General features: G+C 41.0%; 1 protein-coding gene across 1 annotated transcript in view; it reads left to right on the top strand.

Annotated features, from left to right (window-relative positions):
- Positions 1 to 18436, top strand: part of LOC147904414 (Galactose mutarotase-like superfamily protein) — a 47804-nt gene extending 29368 nt beyond the window's left edge. Inside the window, exons 4-11 of the mRNA XM_087394296.1 lie at positions 820 to 871; positions 2032 to 2169; positions 2279 to 2377; positions 2983 to 3080; positions 3291 to 3398; positions 3525 to 3606; positions 17683 to 17757; positions 17940 to 18436. Of these exons, the coding sequence (XP_087250422.1) occupies positions 820 to 871; positions 2032 to 2169; positions 2279 to 2377; positions 2983 to 3080; positions 3291 to 3398; positions 3525 to 3606; positions 17683 to 17751 (646 nt within the window). The 3' untranslated portion in view covers positions 17752 to 17757; positions 17940 to 18436. The remainder of the gene's footprint in view (positions 1 to 819; positions 872 to 2031; positions 2170 to 2278; positions 2378 to 2982; positions 3081 to 3290; positions 3399 to 3524; positions 3607 to 17682; positions 17758 to 17939) is intronic.
- The last annotated feature ends 4115 nt before the right edge of the window (positions 18437 to 22551 follow it).

Here is a 22551-nt window from a genome sequence, read left to right as displayed (position 1 = left end):
ATGCAAAATTGTGGGACAATATCAAAAGCCTTCCTAAAGTCTACAAAACATGCATAGACCTTCCAGGATCTCGATCTCACCTCCTCGATGACTGCACGCAAGGTGAAGATGTGATCAAGGGTGGAATGCTGCCTCTGAAAGCTAGCCTGTCCCAATGCCCTCTGCCCATGTGTCTCCGTGTAGGAGCTGATCTCTCTCTCTAGTATAGACCCATATATCTTGGCCAGTGTATGACCAATCATGAGGGTAAGGTAATTTTCAGTGTCCATGGGGTCTTCTGCCTTGTGTTTTGGCACAATAGTGATGATACTCCAAGCAATGGGAAAATCGTGGCGCACAGCATTATTGAACATCTGTGCTAGGATCGGGGCTAGGACCTCTTGTCCATGTGCAAAGTGCTCAGTGCGTAATCCCTTGTGATCCTGGGCTCTCCAATTGCGGAGTCGGCATAAAGCAGCTTGCACACATTGTGCAGTGAACAACTTGCATGTGGTGGGTGTGGGGGCTGGAGCCTGAAGAGCAGAATACAATGTCCTTTATTCCTTGACTCCATACACCTATGTCATGATTGCTTTCAGTTTGTTGTTCTCTAGAGAAGTGCAAGGCATAAGAAAAGAGATTCTTTGTCAAGAATGGGAGATGTCAAAGGCTTGATTCTTGAAGTGGAGACCTAGCAACAAGACCAACTAGATCACATTGTAACACATCATGAATATTTTTATTACCTTAAGTTTTTCCAAGTTGTTTTGATGTCTTATATCATTATTTCTTGTTGTTGGATCTCGTTGCTTTGTTCATCACCTATAGTTTTATGTGCAGTGGAGGCCTCCCACATTGCTTTCCTCAGTTTGGACCTGGCCCTATTCAACAGGTAATATGTTTGTGTCTTGTTTTTGGGGGTTATTCATCAGTTTAATTAGGACTACTTCTAGAGGTTTCCTTTCTTACCTTAGGCTCTTATGTGGCTTTGTGATTGGATCAATGGTCGAAGTTTTGCACAGGTAATCAAGAACTTGATTCTTTGACACTGGTGTGAGCTAGGTTATACCGTCCTTGATAAATGAAAATGCTAACACCACTATCACAGGCCCAAATAATGTTGTCCTTGAGTATACAAAGCTCACTCAAATATTAGGTTTTTGTATGGAGGATGAAGGAGCTCATGATAATTGAGGGGCAAGGTAGTTATAGAGCCAAGCATCTGCTGATGATCAATCTAAAAACTTAGATCACGAAAAATTAGTGTTGTGATGGTGTGCTCAGACGGATCCAGCAGTCTCTTATTAATGATGCAACAATTGGTTCAAGTGTTTCTATTGAGTATTGGTGTCTTCCCAATTTGTTCACCGTGACTTACCACCAATGACTTCTAAAACAATGCCTGTCTAAATTTCCCATGTGAGGGCCACATTAAGAAGTCCATGCTCATCCTGGACTGTATGAGACCTGGGTATTCTCTAGCTTTTGGACTGCGTGTCCCACAGATCCCCTAAATCCTTATGCCTTCTTGTTTAAGCACTTGCAAGTCATTCAGCTGATGGTCTTGAAGTTTGCCATTGGGCGATATAATGGACAACCAAACGGTAGCCTTGGTAGTGAAAATTCCAGTTCCCTGGTGAATCCTTCGGCCCTTAAGCTCTTCCTAGGATCCACATGGCCTTCCTAATGTCAGACCCTTTGGTTGTACAAGGGTTAAGATAGCAAATGGCTGCAATCCTAAATAGTGTTTCCTAAGGCTTGCACCTTTTACACCTTGTCTGTTTAAGGTTTCTGCGAATAAAAAGCACCAAACAGAATCTCTCTTAAGATCGATTTCCTATTTGATCACCGAATGTCAATTATCCTTACCCACCTTCATGAATCCTTGCTTCTTGTGCACTACTTTCTTATCTTTTTGAGATTTCAGTGTCTTTATCCCCCCCAAAGGAATGTCCTCAAGTGAATTCGACTTCATCTCCACTCTTGGAAGCATTTTTAGCGGGAAATAAATAACTATCTGTTCTTATGTCAACTTTTCTTGTGTGTTGGCAGCATGGATTTGCACGTAACTTACCCTGGTCCATTGATAGTTCTGAAAATGCTGCTGGGATTACATCTGTGGTTTTTGAGCTGAAGGACAATGATTACACCAGAAAGATGTGGGACCACAGTTTTGTTGCAACCTATAAGGTCCCTACAACTTCATTTTTAATTTACGTTTTGCAAAAGATATTTGATGCTTTGAAATGACCATATGCACCATAATTTCTAATGAAGAATAGCATTTGATGTCTTGCAGGTCTCTATTGAGCCAACCAAATTATCAACAAAACTTTCGGTGAAAAACACAGATGACAAGGCTTTTTCCTTCACGACAGCATTGCACTCTTACTTCAGGGTAAATAGTACATTCATATAGCCTACATATAGTGCAGCTAAAACAGAATCTGTGCTAGAAGTAGAGTTGGGAGTTAAAGGATTCATTGTCTGAATTTCCTTTATAAACAGCAATATTTGTACGGTTGTGCGATGTGGCACAGGAGTGTCCAACATGTGAATCGATAGTAGAGATATCAACTCACATAAGATGGCATGCTGAGCTGAAGACAGAAAACAAATACCAACTAACCCCTTTTACTAATGCCAATGCTCGGGGGTTATCTGATGGATACTTGGAAGATTCTAATATTTACTTGTTCATTTGATGTTGGGTTTTCTGATGATTCACAGAGAAACAAGTCATATGACTGTTATCACCGGATAGTTTTGTAGGTCTATGCAGAGTTGCTGTTCTTTATAATCAATGCCCATGCACCTTGACATATGCACTAATAAGAATCTTTGACTCACGCACTGATGGGCACGCTGAACTTCTTATGATAGAGAGATGTGATCATAATAGAATCTGCAGATTCTTGTTCTATTTTAAATATTTCCTTCTTTTGCTTCAGCACATGAAGACTGGACTAATCTATTTCTGAAGTTGTGTTTCTCTTCATCCAGGCATCTATAACTGAGGTTTTGGTAACAGGACTAAAGGGGTGTGTGACCTTAAACAAGGATCCAGATCCAACGAACCCTATCCGTGGTATTGAAGATAGGTGAAAGTCTGCTTTGAAGCAATCCTGGTCTGTTTTATTGTGATTAGAATATCTGTTGATTAGTATAGTTACTTTTGTCAGGTATTTTATTTTCTTGAATAAATTCATGAATTTGCTTAGATTAGGCTTACATTGAAAAAAGATAGGTCTGGCCAATCTAGGTAATAGTGTTTCTAACTTTTTCATCATTGTATTCATGTCGAATTTCAGGGAGGCAGTCAATTTTCCAGGATTTGTGGATTGCATATATTTTAATGCACCCCAAGAATTGCGTCTCATTAATGGTTTAGGAGATACGTTATCTATATGCAACAAGAAGTGTGTGAATTTTTCCCCAAGCAGAGTGATTTTGTATTAACAGTCCCTAAAACATCAATTACTTGACAGGATTGTAAAAATTATTCATGTTTTGGGCTCATGAAACATCCTGCTGTGCTGTTTCAGCTGGCCAGATGCAGTTTTATGGAATCCTCACGTGAATGCACCAGCAGCATACAAAGATTTTGTGTGTGTTGAGAATGCCAAGGTAATTTTCAGCTAGTGATACTCCATCCTGATTTCAAAAACCTGTTGGTAATGCTTCCTATTTCATTAGACCACAAAGAAAGCAGATGTGCAAGGAATATGACTTCTTAAAAATTTTCGCAATTATGCAAGATATTTAGAGTGTCATGCTAAGATGGTGGAGTTGAGGGTGTAGAACCTTGTATTATTGTTAAGGCCTGCTATTATATGAGGCTGCAGTTGCTATTCCTTTTTTTAATTAAACTCTATGCATAGAATGGGAATAAGATATTTGGCAGAGTGTAAGTGGAGGATGCAGGTCTTTTTGCACCCCTTGCTGGCAACCTCTGTTTCTTCCTTGTGGGGTAGCAATCCGTAGTACTATTCTGCCCCCATTGGTGGATTGCAACAGCAAGACTTGCTGAGGGTTGCCACAATCCAATTCTTGCTAATTGACTGCTGGATTACAAATGGACAGCAAGAATTGCAACATCTGGATTACTATAGCTATTTGTAACATCTGGGTTACAATAGCTAATTGACTGCTGGATTAAAACAGCAGTCGATTCTTGATACAGCTTTATATCACTGTGACAAATGGAGATGAGCATGCCCGTTGCATTTCGATTATGCCCTGGGAGACCACCTACTATAGATGTCTATATTCTAACTTTGTGAGAGCCTCCATACGGGAGGGAGTATACTGTTCATGGCACTATATGAAGAAACCCCATGACATAGTAAAAAATAATTGAGTTAAATCTATCCGAGTGATGTTTTGCTACTGCATGAATTTAATGGCACGAAGATGTACGCACAACAAAGATCTTCGAATTTCAAGATGACCCTAGCATTTGGAAAGCCTACATTGATGCCCCCTCCCCCATTAGCTCCACTCTCTTCACTACGTATGGCTAAAAGATACTAGTAAAAGTTATGGAAAAGTCAAAGCTAAGATCATGAATGTCTTTAAGTACAGCTCCTAAGCCAAGATTGGGAAACATTTACTCTGATTCGATCCTTGCTTGTTAATGCATCTCTTGTAAAGGCTTCTTGTATCTTGGACCACCAGTGCCATTATTCCGATTCACAAAACAAGGGACCCCATGGACACAGTTATCTACTAGACCATCATGTGATAATCGGGAGATAAAGAACAATCTTGGTAAGCCAAGATCATGATCTCAACGAGAGCACTTCGTCACCACTCATTTATCCTTGGAGGAGAACCAACTGAGATTGTCAGATCAATGTCTATTTGGGGTGCATTTTAAAGGACCCAAGTACATTATGAAGGCGTTTGATCATACATGATTGACTAGAAGGCATGCTTCCTTGGCAAGGTTAGAGCCACACTTCTTTCTGAAAGAAATGTAGGAAACAGAAGGGTTGCTAGACTGCTGTGCCCTCCACACACAGGTAGAATAGATGCACACACGTGAATTGCTGCAAACTGAAAAGCCAACACTGGCCAGAATGAAAAGCTTCCAACTGAAAATGCAGAAATTGAGCTGCAAATGCACAATGAATCCCAAATATAGCAGACCAACTGAGGAGGTGAGGAGGACAAGTTCCTGAGAGCTTCCTAGTGGCTTCTCCAAGTCGTGAGTTCTGCGAGTTGTGGAGAGACAGTGGCAGTTGAAGTCAGGAAGGGTGGTGTGAGATGGATTTTCAGGTTGAGGAGACCTGTAACTACTTTGCAGAATGACTATGATTTTTTAGCAGCAACAGAATGGCACTTGAACATCTGGTGTTAGCTGATGAGTTTTTTCATGGACAGAAGAGTTTAATGGCTTGTGTGTTGTAGAAGATGTGGTCGAGGATCAATGGGCTTTCTACCAAGCTCCATCGATTTCTTAGTTTCCTAGGATTTGGTTTGTTGCAGTGGTTGCAATCGTTTGTTGGTTGATTAAGTCATTTTGAGTTGAGTTCCTATGTTTTGGTCTTTAGAGTTATCACCTTCCCTTATAGGTATGGTGTTTACTACTATTTCATTTCCTTGTAAGATCATGCTAGGCACTCTCAATGTTCCATTAAGAGTGCTTGGAGGTTTGTGTCTTCTCCTTGGGTGAGTTGTTCCCAATGAATACTAGTTTTCTTTCTCCCCTTCAAGGGCAAGGTTTACTGTTCTAATTTTTGCATCCCTCATGTAACAAACTTACTCTATCTACTGGCAAATCACGGGAGAAGCACCGATGTTATTCCACCCAGCCAACCTTGTTGAAAAACGGGAGAGCTAACAGAGAATTCGAATCCGAAAAAACATACGTGAACACTTCATTCTCTTCTCTCTCTAGCTTCAACAAGCCCCATCTCCCTAGATGGATCTAGATGCCACATGTCATCATCATAGGGCCTTCCTAATGCAACATTTCACCCCTCTCTTGGGATGCTTTAATATTCTTTGCCCCTAGGCACATTCCTTGCATTAGGCCCTTAGCCTTAGATCCACCTAGTCTGGTGCTATCAACCCTCACCTAGGACCTTGACATTAATTCCCTCCCGATCATTTACATGAAGCGCAAACAAATAATTACAAACATAGATTCTTTAAGGGAAATGTCGACTGATTCTTCCGAGGTCATGCTACCTCGGCTAGAGCATAACATTCCTTCCCTCTTCAGACATCAGCGTCCTCGATGATAAAGTCTGGGAACACTCTCCGCAACTGGTACACGGATTCCCAGGTAGCTTCGAATAGAGGCTGACCATGCCATGCAACCAACATCGTGGGTATCTTCCGATTTTGTATTTGCATTGTTCCTCGGTCGAGGATTCTTGTTGGTTTGCGCCTCGCATTATCCTCTATCTCCTGAAACAAAACCACACCTTCGATTAGTGAGTCATCTGTATGTAAAAATTCCTTTAAGCGCGAAACATGAAACACTGGGTGCACCTTACACCCCTGTGGCAATTCTAATTTATAGGCTACCTTGCCTATTCTCTTTAGAATTAACCACGGCCCACAATATCGAGGTGATAACTTAGCACACTCTCCTGAAGTTAACGACTTCGAGTGCGAAGGAACTCTGAGAAAAACTTTTTCTCCTTCCTTAAATACTCTTATAGACCGGTTTTCATCCGCATACACCTTGGCTCTATCCATAGCCTGGCGGATATTAGCTCTCACAAGTGCTAGCATCTCCCGCATCTAAACCACAAAGTTCGCGGCACTAGGCACTTTCTGAGGTACTCCAACTATAGTTGGATTTGCTGGTCTATAACCATAGTTCAGCTCAAACGGACTGAACCCGATAGAGGAATGTTTTCTATCATTGTAGGCAAACTCTAACAATGGCAACCACTTGTCCCACGTATGTTGCCTCAATGACACATATGCCCTCAACATATCCTCTAAATTCTGGTTGACTCTCTCCGTCTGACCATCCGTCTCAGGATGATCCCCACTACTCATTCCCAACTTAGTCCTTAGTGTCTCAAATACCGCTGTCCAAAAATGACCGGTAAATTAGACATCTCTGTCTGACACTATGGATCTAGGCAATCCATGCAGACGAAATATATGTCTAATAAACAAATCCGCGACTTGCGGGGCACTAACAGACTCTCTAGTCGGAATGAAGTGAGCCATCTTGGTTAGACGATCAACCACCACAAGGATAGAATCATACCCTCCTTGTGTTGTAGGCAGCCCTACAATAAAGTCCATGGAAATACTCTCCCACTTACTTAGTGGTATTTCCAAGGGATGTAAAAGTTCGGGTGGCTTCACCCGCTCGGCCTTACTTACCTGACACGAGAAACACCGTGTCACATATTCATGAATATGCTTTTTCATCTTTGGCCAAAAGGAATCTCGCTTCACGAGATCATATGTCTTCTCGACTCCTGGGTGTCCCGCACACGGGCTATCATGGCACTGTCGAATGATTCTCTGCCTAAGATCATTCTGACTAGGTACTACAACCTTGCCATTTCTTTTCAGCATACCATCCCTTATGGTATATCTTGCATAAGTTTGGCCTTTTCTGGATGCCAGGTCATCCTTTTCATTTTCCCCGGGTTTTAACACATGAGCCTTAGGCCATAAGCTCTGGACAAACTCGTCCACCTTTTGAGTTTCTCTGATCTCGGTCATTAGAGCACTCTCTAATACCGTGAAACTCATATTGTGCATAATGCGAGACAACGCATCAGCAACCTTCTTATCTTTTCCTCTTCGGTACCGAATCGTTAAATTAAACTCATGCATGAGCTCTGCCCACCTAGCTTGGTGGCCCCTCAAGTCAGGCTGTTTACAAAAATGTTTCAGAGTATCATGATCCACATCCACATAAAACTCTGAACCATATAAATAATGCCTCCATGTTTTCAAAGCATGGATAACAGCATACAACTCCAATTCATGAGTTGGCCAATTCCTTTGAGAGGGAGAAAGCTTCTTGCTTTCAAAGGCTACTGGCCTTCCCTCTTGAAGGAGAACTGCTCCCACCGCAATGCCACTTGCATCGGTTTCCAGGAACAACGGTTTCTGGGGATCAACTATTTTTAACACCGGTCCTATGACCACAGCTTGTTTTATGGTGTTAAAACTTTCTTGTTGATTCTGTCCCCATATAAAAGGTACTTTATCTGAGGTCAGATCAGTCAATGGCAATACTATCCTTTGATATGCCTTCTATAAAATTGGACAAATCCCAAGAATGATTGCAACGCGGTCAGACTCTGAGGGATTGGCCAAGTTAGTATCGCAGCCACTTTCTTCGGATCCATTTCTACCCCCTGTGGAGTAATTATGAATCCTAAATATTCAAGCCTAACCATACACAGTATAGTTTTCTTTTTATTTACATAAAGACTGGCTTTCCTCAAAGTACTGAACACTATTCTTAAGTGTTCAGGATGCTCAGTAATACTTTTACTGAACACTAGAATATCGTCAATAAAATATACTACAAACTTTCCGATATACGGACGTAGTAAATCGTTCATAAGCATGACGAATGTAGCCAGAGCATTGGTAAGTCCGAAGGGCATTACCAAAAACTCATAATGACCAAACCTGCTTCTAAAAGCAGTTTTATGCACATCCTCGGCTCTAATCCGGATCTGATGGTAGCCACACTTAAGATCTATCTTGCTGAAAATCACGGCTCCATGCAATGCATCTAGCAAATCATTAATCCGAGCCATCGGATACATGTGCTTAACAGTGATATTATTCAATGCTTTGTAATCTATACAGAGGCGAAACGTATCATCCTTTTTCTTCTTTAATATCACTGGCGAAGCAAAAGGTGAGAAACTTGGTTGAATCTGCCCCAACTTGAGGTATTCTTCCAGTTGTCTACGCACCTCCGCCTCTTCAGTAAAACTCATTCTATAGGGAGGTCTATTTACAGGTTCTGCCCCCGGGATCAGTTCAATCTTATGCTGAACATTCTGCTCTGGAGGTAACCCATAAGGTAGTTCATCCCTAAAACATTCAGAGAACTCCTCTGCTATAAGATTAGCCAGCTTGGCCATCTCACCACTTTGCGTAACATCAGTGCTAGCCGAAGAATCATCAACCGGCTCTATCGATGTTGTACAAAGGAATAAAAATTCTTCTTGAGCTTTTCGGATTTCCATCACGGAAACCAACGGTCCCTGAGGTATATCTTTCTCACCTCGCAAGACATAAAGCACATCATTCATCTTGAATTGATATACGTGCTTTTTCCAATCAATGGCTGGATTCTTCCTAGAATGCCACGCCATACCCAGGGCTATATCTGCATGAGCAAGCTTGGTCATTTCAAAATCAAGCTTCTCAGCATAGTCCTGAATACGAAGCTCCAACTGGGTAACCCTTTGGTCCCATACTTCAGTTGAACTTCCATCTGCCATCCTGACTGTATACGCATAGTCAGATGGACTTGTCTTTAATTTCAACCTCTTCACGAGCTTGGAGTTAATCACATTGTGAGTTGACGCTGAGTCAAACGACACAATGACATCATGATTGGCCACTTGCCCTTTCATTTTAATTAACTCAGTATCATTAAAGGCTGTATAGCCCGTTGCTGCGGGCTTAGATATGCGGGCTTAGATAGGATGTTATCAAGTGCACTCGTTACTAGCTTAGCAACAGACACACATAACAAACAAGGTACTAACCTCTGAGAAGATCCCGCTAGCTGAATCTGCATCTCTTCCGCTCTGGGACTTCCCTCCATTTCCACGTCGCATTCTGAGACCACCATCTCAGCCATCCGACGATCTTTGTTACATGGATAATCCTTCCACTGATGAGGCTGAAGGCATCCAAAACACAAGCCTTCTCTCCTCGCCTTTTCTCTTTGTTCTGGGTTTAAGGGAGACTTAGACCAAGCCCGGGCTGCCATTGGGGTTACTTTCCTCTTCACTTCAATGGTGGTACTTGGTTTAGGAGTTTCAGCCGGTTTCGCCTGCTTGGCTTGACCACTCGGCTGAGAACCACTCCCTTTACTAATCCATTTCTTCTTAAACCCAGATTTCTTCGGATACCCATACTGGGTTCCGGCCTGTGCAAACCCACTTGGCCTGCTGCCCTTGGCATCTTCATAGTTCAGGGCTATGGCTATTGCATCATCTAACGTGTTCACGTACTTAGCCCGAACTTCCATTTTTATCCGATCATTCAATCCAGATATGAAATCTTTCACTTGGATTGATTGAGGCAGGGGTTCATCGACCTTCATTACGCTCTCTCGAAACTTATCAGTGTATTCTGCCACTGGCAAATTTCTCTGACGAAGGTTCCTATATTGATCCCAAGCTCGGGATGCTTCGTCAGGAGGTAAGAAGTGTTTCCTGAATTCTCTTTTAAACCCCTCCCAGGTAGTGGATGCTATACCATCTTTTTGTTACTTAATCCACCACCGATCCGCTGCCTCACTAAACATGTGGGTGGCCTCGCGGATCTTCTTGATGTCATTTCTGATTTCACAAATGGCGAACGCCTCGTCCCATTTGTGTAACCAGGTCTCAATGACATCATAACTACGGTCATTCATCCGACCAGAATACTTTTCCGGCCTGTAATTGGCAATATTTGGTACTTTAGCCTTCCTAGGCTGGACCGTATGGACACTAGACTCCAGTTCCATTACTCCAGTTCCATTGGAGCCTTTCTCTTCTCATTGAGAAGGTCTGGCAGACATACTGTGTATCGCTCTCCTAAGTTCAGACTGCCCTGCATTGGCCTGTAACTGCTACGCTAATAACTGCTGCAAGGCATCCTCAAGTAATGCAATCCTGCGAGATAAGGTGTGAGCTCCTGGGCGCGACACCTGCTGGGTCGGCCGGACTCCTGACTCACCAGGGTCCCTCCTTGAAGCTCCTTCTTCTGCTTCCATTCAGTTCAATGGGTGTTTTGTTCTGTTCTGTTTTGTTTTGTTTTTTTTTTTTTTTTGTTTTTTTTTTTTTAAGAAATAAACACCGCTAGAACATTGTATTTACAAGCTGACACAATTGAGTGTACTGGCACTCTGACACCATTCCCTATACTAGGGAATGCCTACAATCCCACATGCACACTGACTAGGCATTTGACACATGCATAACCCAAATAGCGCTTTCCCCTATACTAAGGAAATTCCTGCAAGTCAACTCAGACTGAAGCACAAAGGCATATGCACAGGCATAATCTGTCTCTGCTATAGCATCATAAACCGCAAACTCTGCTACAACCACAAAAGCCTAAACTGCTTCTGACAAAACAGGAATGACGAAAACCGAAAGGGAAAATAGATAAAGTGCTCCCTGGTCTTGTTCGCTCCTGCCTCAGCTCCACAAACAAATGATATGCTCCTCTTTTCCTCTGCCAAGGCGTAGCTCTCTGATCGAAATCTGTCTGAGGGAATCAGTCAAAACTGTCATGGGCTAGCCATCCACATAGCCAAATATCCCGAAGCCTGCAGCCCCAAGTAACTTCCTGATCGCAATTAATATGTCTGCCTACGAACTGTTTACGTGACCATGCAGGGCTCTGACTGTAAGTCACGTCATTGGTCGCCACTCCAGAATTCGTCGAGTCAGCCCATCTCGCATCTCGTCACGTATCGCTCCAACCTCCTGTCCGCTACCAACGCTTCCACCTAGCTCTACGTAACTCCCATACCACGAACAGTCACCTAACATCCCGCCATCTTCTGCTAACCACAGTGCCAGATGGCCACCGAACAGCCACATCGTCCGTCGCGTGAAGGTCACGAGCCCTTTGTCTGTTTCTCCATTGGGCGTCACGCGTAGCAAATTCGTCACACCTACGCTCTGGTCCTTCGACGACTGTTCGTGTCTTTCGACTTCACAGCTCCACGCCTATCCCTTCGCCCTTCCTGAAGCTCTGATACCAATTGTAACAATCTTACTCTATCTACTGGCAAATCACAGGAGAAGCACCGATTTTATTCCACCCAGCCAACCTTGTTGAAAAACGGGAGAGCTAACAGAGAATTCGAATCAGAAAAAACATACGTGAACACTTCATTCTCTTCTCTCTCTAGCTTAAACAAGCCCCATCTCCCTAGATGGATCTAGATGCCACATGTCATCATCATAGGGCCTTCCTAATGCAACATTTCACCCCTCTCTTGGGATGCTTTAATATTCTTTGCCCCTAGGCACATTCCTTGCATTAGGCCCTTAGCCTTAGATCGACCTAGTCTGGTGCTATCAACCCTCACCTAGGACCTTGACATTAATTCCCTCCGGATCATTTACATGAAGCGCAAACAAATAATTACAAACATAGATCCTTTAAGGGAAATGTCGACTGATTCTTCCGAGGTCATGCTACCTCGGCTAGAGCGTAACACCTCATACACTAGAGTTTCTCTCCAATGCTATCAATTTCTTGTATTTTTTACTCTTGTAATGGTCTAGGCATTGCTATGGGGGCAGTACCAATTGTGTAATTTTTAAAGTAGTCCGGTACTTCAGGAAGATTTTTTTCGGACTATGTTGAGCTAGCTAGACATGTGGTATGATCATTGTGTGTTTTGGTACCACCATCAAGATTTTCAGTGTCTTGGTGGCTCTCTTTTGTTGATGTCCCATGTTTGTGAGAGAGATATCGGTTTGGGGAAGCTTCACTCTTGAAGAATTACTTTCTGGCTTTCTTTCAGTGAATTCCTTTTGATCTGGATAATCACAGTTGTGTCAGAGGTATTCATTTGGATGGATTAACATTTTTCTTAATCTCCCGTCTTTGGCGTGATGAGGTATGTTGGAGCTTGCAATCCAAAGCATGGTTGTTTTGGTTTCTTCATGTATTTGCCACGTGGAGAGATTCTATCATGTTACAGCTTGTGATAGGAGTTCCTAGGTAGTTGAACTCACCTAGAGATGTGCCCATATGTCATGGAGCAATTGCAGGAGCAATCTCTGGCGGTTTTGGAGTTTCTACATCATGAATTTGATATATGGCGGCTCTCTCACACAGATGTGTCTCTCTTGGGTTGGAAGCTACACTTTTGTCATCAGAGATGTAGTCTTTGTTGGTCGATCTCTTCTATAGATGTCTTTAATGTAGGCTATGGCCGATTTCTTTGTGTGTGTTGAATTTCGTTAGTTCTCACTACTTATGTTGATTAGCTTTCTATTGTGAGCTCCAACAAAGTGGTATCACTTGAGGAGACTGTCGTGAATCCAATGCAACATGTTATTGTAGTTTCTAGGTGCAATTTCATACAGTGATTGTTGTGTGTGGTTTCTCACCAGTGTTCCCTGGCTTGAGTTACTTCATCAAAATTGCTCTCTGGTTGTTAAGACTAAATCATAATTCTCCTGAGACCTTGTATCTTGCTATGTTTTGGATTAGGGACATCGATTTTGTCTATTGCATAGTAAATCGATTTCTTCTACTGTAGCCCATTACATTACCTTCTACAGAATCGATTGTATTTATACAGTACGGAGTTTTTCCCTCAACCATCTTGGCCTTTGTCCTGTTCAAGATGTGTACTGTTACATGGACTACCTCACCCCAAAAGGATCTGGGAAGGTTCTTCTCCTTCAACATACATAATCCCATCTCTGCGATCACCCGATTTTTCCTCTCTCTCACTCCTTAGATGTGTGTGTAATGGTCAAGTGTGTCTTGATCCCTTCTCTTAGTAGGCATCGAAAGCCTTTAAAGTGAATTCTCCCCCTCTATCAGTTTGAATGTTGTCAATTCCTTTCTTGACTCCTTCTCAAATCTGGCCTTCCATTCCTTGAACTTGCTAAGTGCCTAAGATTTCTTTGTGATGCTAAAGTGCTGAAATCATCAATGAAAGTAAATAAATACTTGGCTCTGGAGAATGATGTGATATACTTCTTTCCGCATATGTCACCTATAGTAGAATCTTGGCTCTCTGCGTAGCATGGAAGACTTCTGAACTATCTGCGACATGTGAAAGTCTATCCCTGAATCCAACTCTGTGCATCTTTGAGAGAGTCCCGTAGAGCTGACATGCGTAAATCTCAAATGCCACAACTTTGAACCATTTGGATCCACGTGGGCCAGTAATGCCCTGATCTTGTACTACCCATGTTCCTTGTTCCTCATGCCACGATCTTTCTCATTCCTTTGAGCGGCTTAGGACTTTTTTGTCATCGAATGTCTTCATCATGTTCTTTGTAATCTAACTAATAGAAAGCAGGTTTTTGCATAGATCAGGTACATAAAGAGCATTTGAAAGTACCTTTTTCCCAAATGAGTCTGCGGTGAATGGAATACTCCCAATTCCTTCGACTGAGCACTTCTTGTTATCTCCAACAGTCACCAACGATGACTCCGGATGTGTATGCTGCAATACCTTGAACTAGCTCTTGCTGTTGGACAATTGTCTCGAGGCACCACTATCAGCACTCGCTATCTTACTCACTGCATGAGCGGAGAAGGTCTATGACTAGAAAGAGCTCCCCACCTTCCTTCTTTTGATCTACTTTATTCTTTTTCTAGTCTTTTGCAATATGGTCTAGTTTGTTCACAATAGTAACACTTTCTCTTCTTTTCTTGTCCAAAGAAGGCCTTGTCACTGCCATCTCTATCATACTGCTTCTCTCGGGCTTTCTCCCATGGTAGTAGAGGCCCAAGTTCCTCGATTGCTGTTGGGGTGCCGTCACTGTTGTGATGAACCCCTTGAAGTTCCTGGGAAGTGACCCCAACACAAGCATGGTTAAGTCACTTGTGTCCTTATTGCCAATTGGTTCCCCACAACCTTCACCAGGTGAGATGGTCATGGATCTAGTTCCCATCCTCCAGGGAAAGGGTGTGTGACAAGTCGTTTGTTTCATAAAGATTCTTTAAGATTTTCTAGGCTATACCCCCCAATCAGCAAGATGGATGTTTGGGATATGTCTACGGTGGTACCCATTTTCATGGAGAGTGCATTCACATGTCTTTGTATCCAATATCATGCTACTCGATCTGCCGGTGTCACAGCTTTGTCACTAGTCCGTCATGGCCTTGGGCTGCACCTCTATTCTTTCGGTGATCTCCCATGTAAACCTTGCAACCAAATGATTATGTAGCTTCAACCTTCCAAATAATTGCTAGTTCCATGCAATTTCCCAATTTTTCCAAAGCTAGGAATAGGCTTACAAGATGTTTGAGAATGCAACACACAAATAGTAAAGTGAAATTACAGGCTACAACACCTTTCCAAATCAGAGTCTCCTTCTTGGAGGATTCCTTCCTTCAATTCGTTGGAACAGATCACAAGAGTATCACCCATGGATCTAGTTGAGGACCTGGTGAAGAAGTAATATATTTATATATTTATATCTAGATGAATCCAAGAACATACCAAACTCATCCTCTAAAAACACAACACGTAGTGCAGTTTCAAAGTCATGATAGTCACTACATAGCTGAAAACCATAAACTCCATCACGCATAGCAGAGACTATCTACTAAGACATCCCCACCAATGTCATCAGTGCCCCACGGTAGGTGTAGACCATAGTATGTTTGGCCATAGTATAAACATATGCTCTCACACATACATATCCACACACCCACAATACTTGAGCACAAAAGTCTTCATACTGAGTTTCCGTCAGCACTCGAGAGGTGAGGGGAAGCTATGACAAAGCTAGCACTAAATGAGAAGAAGGCTAATTAAAAGTACTCCACATTCTATTTATTGAAGCTACAACTGCTTGTGAAGACTATACAATTTCATTTTTATCTCTCCCAAGAGCAATTCTAAGCAAAAAATGTTTAAACAATCTAGCTAATAGGGCAACACACCACTTTAAATAGAAAGAACTTGGATGTCTGGTAATAGGATGTGAACTTATATCTAGATGCCCAAACTCATCCTTTGAAAACACAACACATAGTGCAGTTTCAATCTCATGGTAGTCGCTTGCAAGGTTGAAAACCATAAGCTCCATCAATGATCACACATAGTAGGGACTAGCTACTATGATGTCATCAGCGCCCAACGACAAGTATAGACCATAGTATAAACATATGCTCTCACACGTACATATCCACACACCCACACATGTTTGAGCATACAAAGGTCAAGTTTACACTCAGTTTCTATCAGCACTCTGGAGGTCAACGGCAAACTCATCCATAACAAAGGATAGCACTAAAGGAGCAGGCTGATTAAAAAGTAGTCCACATTTTTTCATTCAAGCTACAACTACTGTTGAAGAATATACAATTTCATTTTAGTCTCTCCCGAACAAGCAATTCGAAGACAAAATGCTTAAACAATCTAGCTGATTGGGCAATGCACCCCTTCATATATAAAGAATTTATCATAATATCAGCAAGCCGCAACATGGATGAAAACGGCACAGGGTGAAATTTGCATGTCCGCCAATACAGCTCCTCCTAAATTGCCTAAATTAGGCTTCAGCGTGATGGACTGGAGTGTGCCAAAGCCCTCCGTTTATAGGGGTGGAGGGACTGCGACCCTCCCACCTTCCCCAAAACAGGGCCAACTGGAATAGAAGCCAACCAATTCTGGACTGACCCACTAATAAGACGACTCGGACAAGTGACTGACATCTAGAAGGATGGGATAAAATAAACATGGTTTCCTTTGAACGAATGTGGCATTCACAAAGCGAAAGCAACTGGTCAACAAGAAAGAGGATACAAATGCTGATGCATTTAATAGGTTATCCCAAAGTTTCAGAGATCTATTGGAAGTCTATGAAGACATCATGCCAAAGGAATTGCAAATAGAGCTATCACCTCATAGGGAGAGGCAACGTGAGATTGATTTTATTGGAGAAGTACCTTGTAAAATAGTCTATCGTATAGGACCTCCTTTTAAGCATGCTAAGACAAGAAGGCAAGTGTAGAAGAGTTGGATAACTAAATGGGCTTAAGACGGTTATAAGAGAGCATTAGAAGACCATTAGAAGAGGGTAAGAACACTATACCATTTATCACTTAGTGACCCTGCATGTAGTTCTCGTGGAAGCAAGCTGATTGAAGAGTGAAGATCTACTTCTGCTTTGTTGATTTCAAAAATCCTTTCAACATGGTCCTTTGAGTAACTTGTGGAAGAGGATAAAGGATTAGGGGCATCCATTAGCATATCTTGTTACAAAGATATATGAGCATGTGCATCATGTGCATTGCTAAGTCAAGATGAAAGAATGTATTAATCATGAAGTCCTTATCAATGTCAAGGCTTCCCACTCGTTGCTTTATGCATGGTAATGGAATATGCAAGGAAGGAAGGAATATATGAGTCCATGATGGGGCAGACAGCCATCACATTTTATTGTACGTGGACATTCTCACGCTCTCAAGAAGAGTCATATAAAGCTATGCATCTTGTAATACTTTTGTCACCATCATGGACTTGAAGTGAATGTAGAAAATATGAAGATTATGTTGGTAAAGACACACAAGGACTGAGGTTCGTTCCAACTACAACTCGCACAGATGAGTGGAGAAAAGAATAGAGGGATGGTGGCACCAATATTATGCCTTTGAGAAGACATGCAGATGGTTAGACATCATGATGTAAAATACGTTTATCCACTTTTCATGTAGTCTTGTGGTACAGACCTGGCTATTAATGTATGCTCTCATTTCCTGACAAAAACTACTGTGAAACTGCAATGCACTGATGTTTAGACTTGACCTTTGCAGATCCAGAATCCACAAACACTTCAGCAAGGGGAAGTTTGGGAAGCTGAACAAATTCTTAGTATCTGTTGATTCAAGGTATACTTCTTCTTTCTTGTTCTGAGTTACTAAAGTTGTCCACCATATTTTTTGGAAGACTGCTTGATAGGCTTAGACTAGATTTCAATCCTGTTCTTCTCAGGTAAAGGTACGAGATAGAACTGTTTATGTTTTCAAACAAATCAATTTTTTGGATAACGTGGAATTGTTATGTTTCACAGGTCTATAAAAGGACCAGAAAATTTATTTGGATTGTCCTTTTTACGTTTCTATGTACTGAGCAATGAATTGGAGGCGTCTTACTCAATATTACCAATGCTACAAAAGTAAAATTCCTGAAGGATCAATTGATCTCTGTACTGAATAGCATAAGCATATGTCCATCAAATGATCCTCCTAACCCATACGAGTTGGGAGTGGCTTCCAATCATACAAATGAAATTGTTTTCAGCCATCGGAGTCAGATCTGTTACTTTATATCATTATATTAATGGGCAATGTGCAAGAAACATTCTATAATTCCAGGTGTGTCTCATCATTTCACCAAAGGGCAATTATGGGTCAAATGGATTCCGGAATTGAGCCTTTGATCATCTATCTAATCGAAACCTTCTGCATCAGGAATGAGATGGTCATTGATTTCACCAGGAATTGATCCATACTTCTGACAGCCTAGTACTCCACCTGAAAATGAATAAAGATCAATATTAGCATCTGTTCAACTGTCCCATCTTCACCAATGATTCTCATGTTTGTGAGTCGATGCAATGAATCACAAATTTGCTTTTGATTTTTTTGAAATGATCATTGGTTAAAAGCCTCAAATTTTGCCACTTCCTAGATTTTTCAAGGACACGCATCCAGCTTATAAATGGTTTGTTCATGACGATTTAACCAGCTGGAGATTTACATTAGTCAAGTAGAATACATCAATGCACACAACGGTGGCTGGAGCGTGTCATGATTCAGGAATAATTGTGATTCTGAAATCCAATCTTGTTTTATCCATTTGCCAAATGTCCTGATTTGGACAATCAATCTAAATCCTCTAACACAGCCACATGTATATCCAACTGAGAGCTCTACATACATGGCAGCTTCTTTTTCTGTATGCTTTAAGCTTCTCTTTATCAAACGTCTTTAAGGTTACATACATTCAAGACCTTGTCAGTGCCTAGCGAGCTTCATGTGAAGCTCAGTTTCTACAGGGACCATTGCTTGCGAATTTCAGAGGAGGGCTTCATTGACCCACCAACATATACATAAATCCACCTCCCTCACTCCTTTAGGGTATTGATCGTGCAGCTTCGTGTGTCTGATCGCATCGACTTCGAATTGAGAGTGTGCCGCTTGAGGGCATACTTAGAGAGGGTTGCATTTGTACTTTATGTGATCGACTCAAGATCAAGTCGGAGGAGCAATTTGCTTTTAGATGCCCTGTATATTATGAGATTGGAGGTCACTATCACACTCTTTTCAGGGATAGCTTCTAAGTCTATCATGTCTCTCGCTCAAGTTCTTGGATCCACCGCCTCCCTGGGGACTGTTGGTCTGTGTTGTCTAGCTGGAATAACTCAATGATCATACTTTGAGGGAAGTTCGATTCTATACCCTGATCTTGCCTATGTGTCTTGAGCAGATACTCCAATGTGTCAAACAACCTCGTGAATGAAAGTCGCCATCCATCTTTGATCTGGGTAGGACAACAAATTCGATAAGGGTTGTAAGAGATCCTCTTGGATAACTTGGTTCACCTCATGATATGTGAACTAGATAGAGGGGTCTCAACGCTATACTAAAAGAGGGGTAATCTATCGATGTGGAGTCCCAAACTCTCTAATCATCTGCGTGTCCATGCATACCAACAACTTTGGTTGCCCTTAGCTGCCAAAGCCATGGATGAAGATAAAGCTAGTCATGGTAACCTACTTGTGCTTGTGGTAAGAGCCATAATCCTTGATGCGGTAATAGTACGTGACAACGTGAAACCTTGCATTAAGCTATATTGTGGATGCTCAAAACTCATGCAGGACTACCTAATGTGGGACTAACGGCTTATCGCATATCATCCTTGAAAGCAAGAGAACTTGAAGTCTCTCCACTCGAGCTCAATCAATCTTTGATAGGTCTGGCCCCCAACAAGGGTTGCCATACATACCCACTGGGCAAACCAAGGAGTCAAAGAGAAGAGGCTTGATCCAAGGATCTTAAAAATGAGAGTGAAATAAATGTCGCTCAAGTCTAGCAAGTCTGGTTGAGGGCCGGGGACTTTGCCTGCCTCTTCTTCCGAGTCTAAGTTGGGGGTAAGCGGGCAATCAGTTGGTAAATCTTCTTCCCATAATGCAACGGTGTATTCTTGTGGCCTGCATCGCTGGTCACATCGTGAAAAATGAGCTAGAGAAAAGAACCCCTAATTATGTATAGGTTGCAACGACCTCTAGCGATCATCTATCCAATGTGAAATGCTCTTTATGCATGGCTTGATAATGACCTTGTTTTTACTAAGGTTGACCTTCAAGTCATGTGTCTTCCAGAAAGAATGAAGTGCATTCAAGTGTCATTGGGGGCTTTCTGCTAAGGATGAGAGCAAGGCCACATCATTTGCATATACGAGGATTTGGATCAAGGATCCGGCGAGAGAGCAACCTGACCCCGCTAGAGTCTTAAAGAAAGTCTCAAGCTCCTCTATATAGAGATCAAACAAGGTTGGTGATAATAGACAATCTTGTTTAATCCCAACAGTGCTCATAAAGTCCTCTATCCACTTTCGTTCATGCAACATTCTTAGGGTGGCATGATTAAACCAAGCGAGGATATAGGCAAGGGAGGAGATGAGACCAAAGATGTGGGAGAAGGAGGCGAAGGAGAAAGAGATGGCAGAGAAGGAGACAAAGGAGGTGAAGGAGGCAAGGGAGGCAGCGAATGAAAAGGTGACAATGACGGTAGGAGTAATTTGCTTTGATTTAGCTAACTTAGGGCATTTTCCCATTAATCCAGATTCAATTTTTGTACTACCCTATTTGGAAGGGCAAACTTTTGTATACGTATTAATACATGATGAGAGTTTTGGGCACTTTTTAGCTTGGATGGCATGTATTCATTTTTGTACTACCTTGTAATAAAATATATATAGTGGGGCAAAATGGGACTATAATAAGCCCCATGCCACCCCCTATTGAAAAAATAAAAATCCACAGCATCGGTATTTCCATTGGGCACCTATAGAAATACCGATGCTAGCATATTTACATTCCAAAGAAAATTTTGATGAATTTTTTCCAACGGAAATTTTGATGGATATACTGACATTGGCCCCTTAGCTTTTTTTCTTTTAATGTATGTTTTCCATCAAAAATTGCATTAGAAATTGGCCAATAGTTTGTAGTCTATGTAACAGAGGAGGACTCTTTGCAAACAACATTCATCTTGTAAAAGGTATGTGCAATAAATGATCTTCTCAATACTGATAAGTATTCATACATGGATGAAGAATCTGAGCTGGTAGAGCTATTTGAGAAAATAATACATGAACTGGTTGTTCCTCTAGCTAAAGTGGAAGAAGGTCAAGAAATTATCGAGAAGCATGATAGAGGATGAGAAGCCTCTAGATCTATAGGATTTGGGAAATAGTATTTGGTGGAATGAATTTATATATCTTTGATTAGTATGAGTTCTCTTTCCCTACTTTCATATTGTTCATATGTCATTGCAATTTAGTTTTTAAAAATTCTTGATCAACTATTCTCTTTCATATTTTTCTTAATAATTTTAAAATAATGAATTAGATTTTTTATCCATTAAGGTTTAAGTGAGTAAGATTTAGTTGTTAGAGTAAGTTCTCTTTTCTTTCTTTGATATTGTTCATGTGTCATTACAATTAAGGTTTTTACAATTCTTAATCTATTGTTATTATATTATTTTGTTCTTAATTATTTCATAATATGAAATTGGAGTGTTTATCTATCAATGTATTAACTCAGTAAGCTTATATAACTTTTATTATATACTTTGAAAATTTCTAATTAACCAAAAAACGTTTATTCATTTTTGTCCTTATATTTTCATCTCATCTTTGTTTTATCATTACTTCTCAGTAGTTGCTTTAGGATAATTTGGTGCTATTTGGTTTAAAACTCAGTTAAAATATCTAGTTCGATGAAGGATTTGAAATGTAATGTGTGTAAAGTATGTAGGATATAGCTTCTTTATTTTTCATGTTTCTTTCATGGACAACTTGAAAGTGTCATTGATTATCCCACATACAGCATTTCGTTTTTGTTCACATGTCTATATCTAATTTTGGCTTTTCTCTTAATGATGCTCATAAGGGGAGCATGATAGAACCACCTATGAAAGATTATGTTTGATATATTTGATTTGCAACCTGAAATTTTAAAAAGCTAAAATATAGTAATATGATCAACTACCTCTTGCCTTGATCAATATAGCTCAATTTATAGGAGGAAAAGGGATTAAAGCAATGAACCATAAATTCAATAAAGGCTAGGTTGGAAGCTTTAGTGCTTCTCATCTCAAAAGAGTCTCCCTTTGAGAGTACTTAAATGTTGTATTATTATGTACTTGTTGATATTATACATTTATTAAAGGGTGGTTCCCATCTTTTATATCATGTCATGATCACATGAAAATAAGTAAGGGGAACCAAAGAATCTTACCATCTAGCCAAAGTCATAAATGTTAATTAATAAAAATAAATCTGCATCACAAAGTGCATCCTATGACATCTCATTCTCTTAAAGGTAAAATGGATTTTAGAATTGTATATTTATTTTTTAAGATTTAATGTATAAAAACTTTATTTGATATTATGAT

The sequence above is a fragment of the Dipteris shenzhenensis genome, chromosome 2 (genome assembly GCF_047967505.1).
Source record: "Dipteris shenzhenensis isolate YYH24624 ecotype China chromosome 2, Dip_SZ_1.0, whole genome shotgun sequence".
In the NCBI taxonomy this organism is placed as follows: domain Eukaryota; kingdom Viridiplantae; phylum Streptophyta; class Polypodiopsida; order Gleicheniales; family Dipteridaceae; genus Dipteris; species Dipteris shenzhenensis.
Note: the sequence above shows the minus strand (reverse complement) of the source record. Positions and strands in the feature narration are given on the sequence as shown.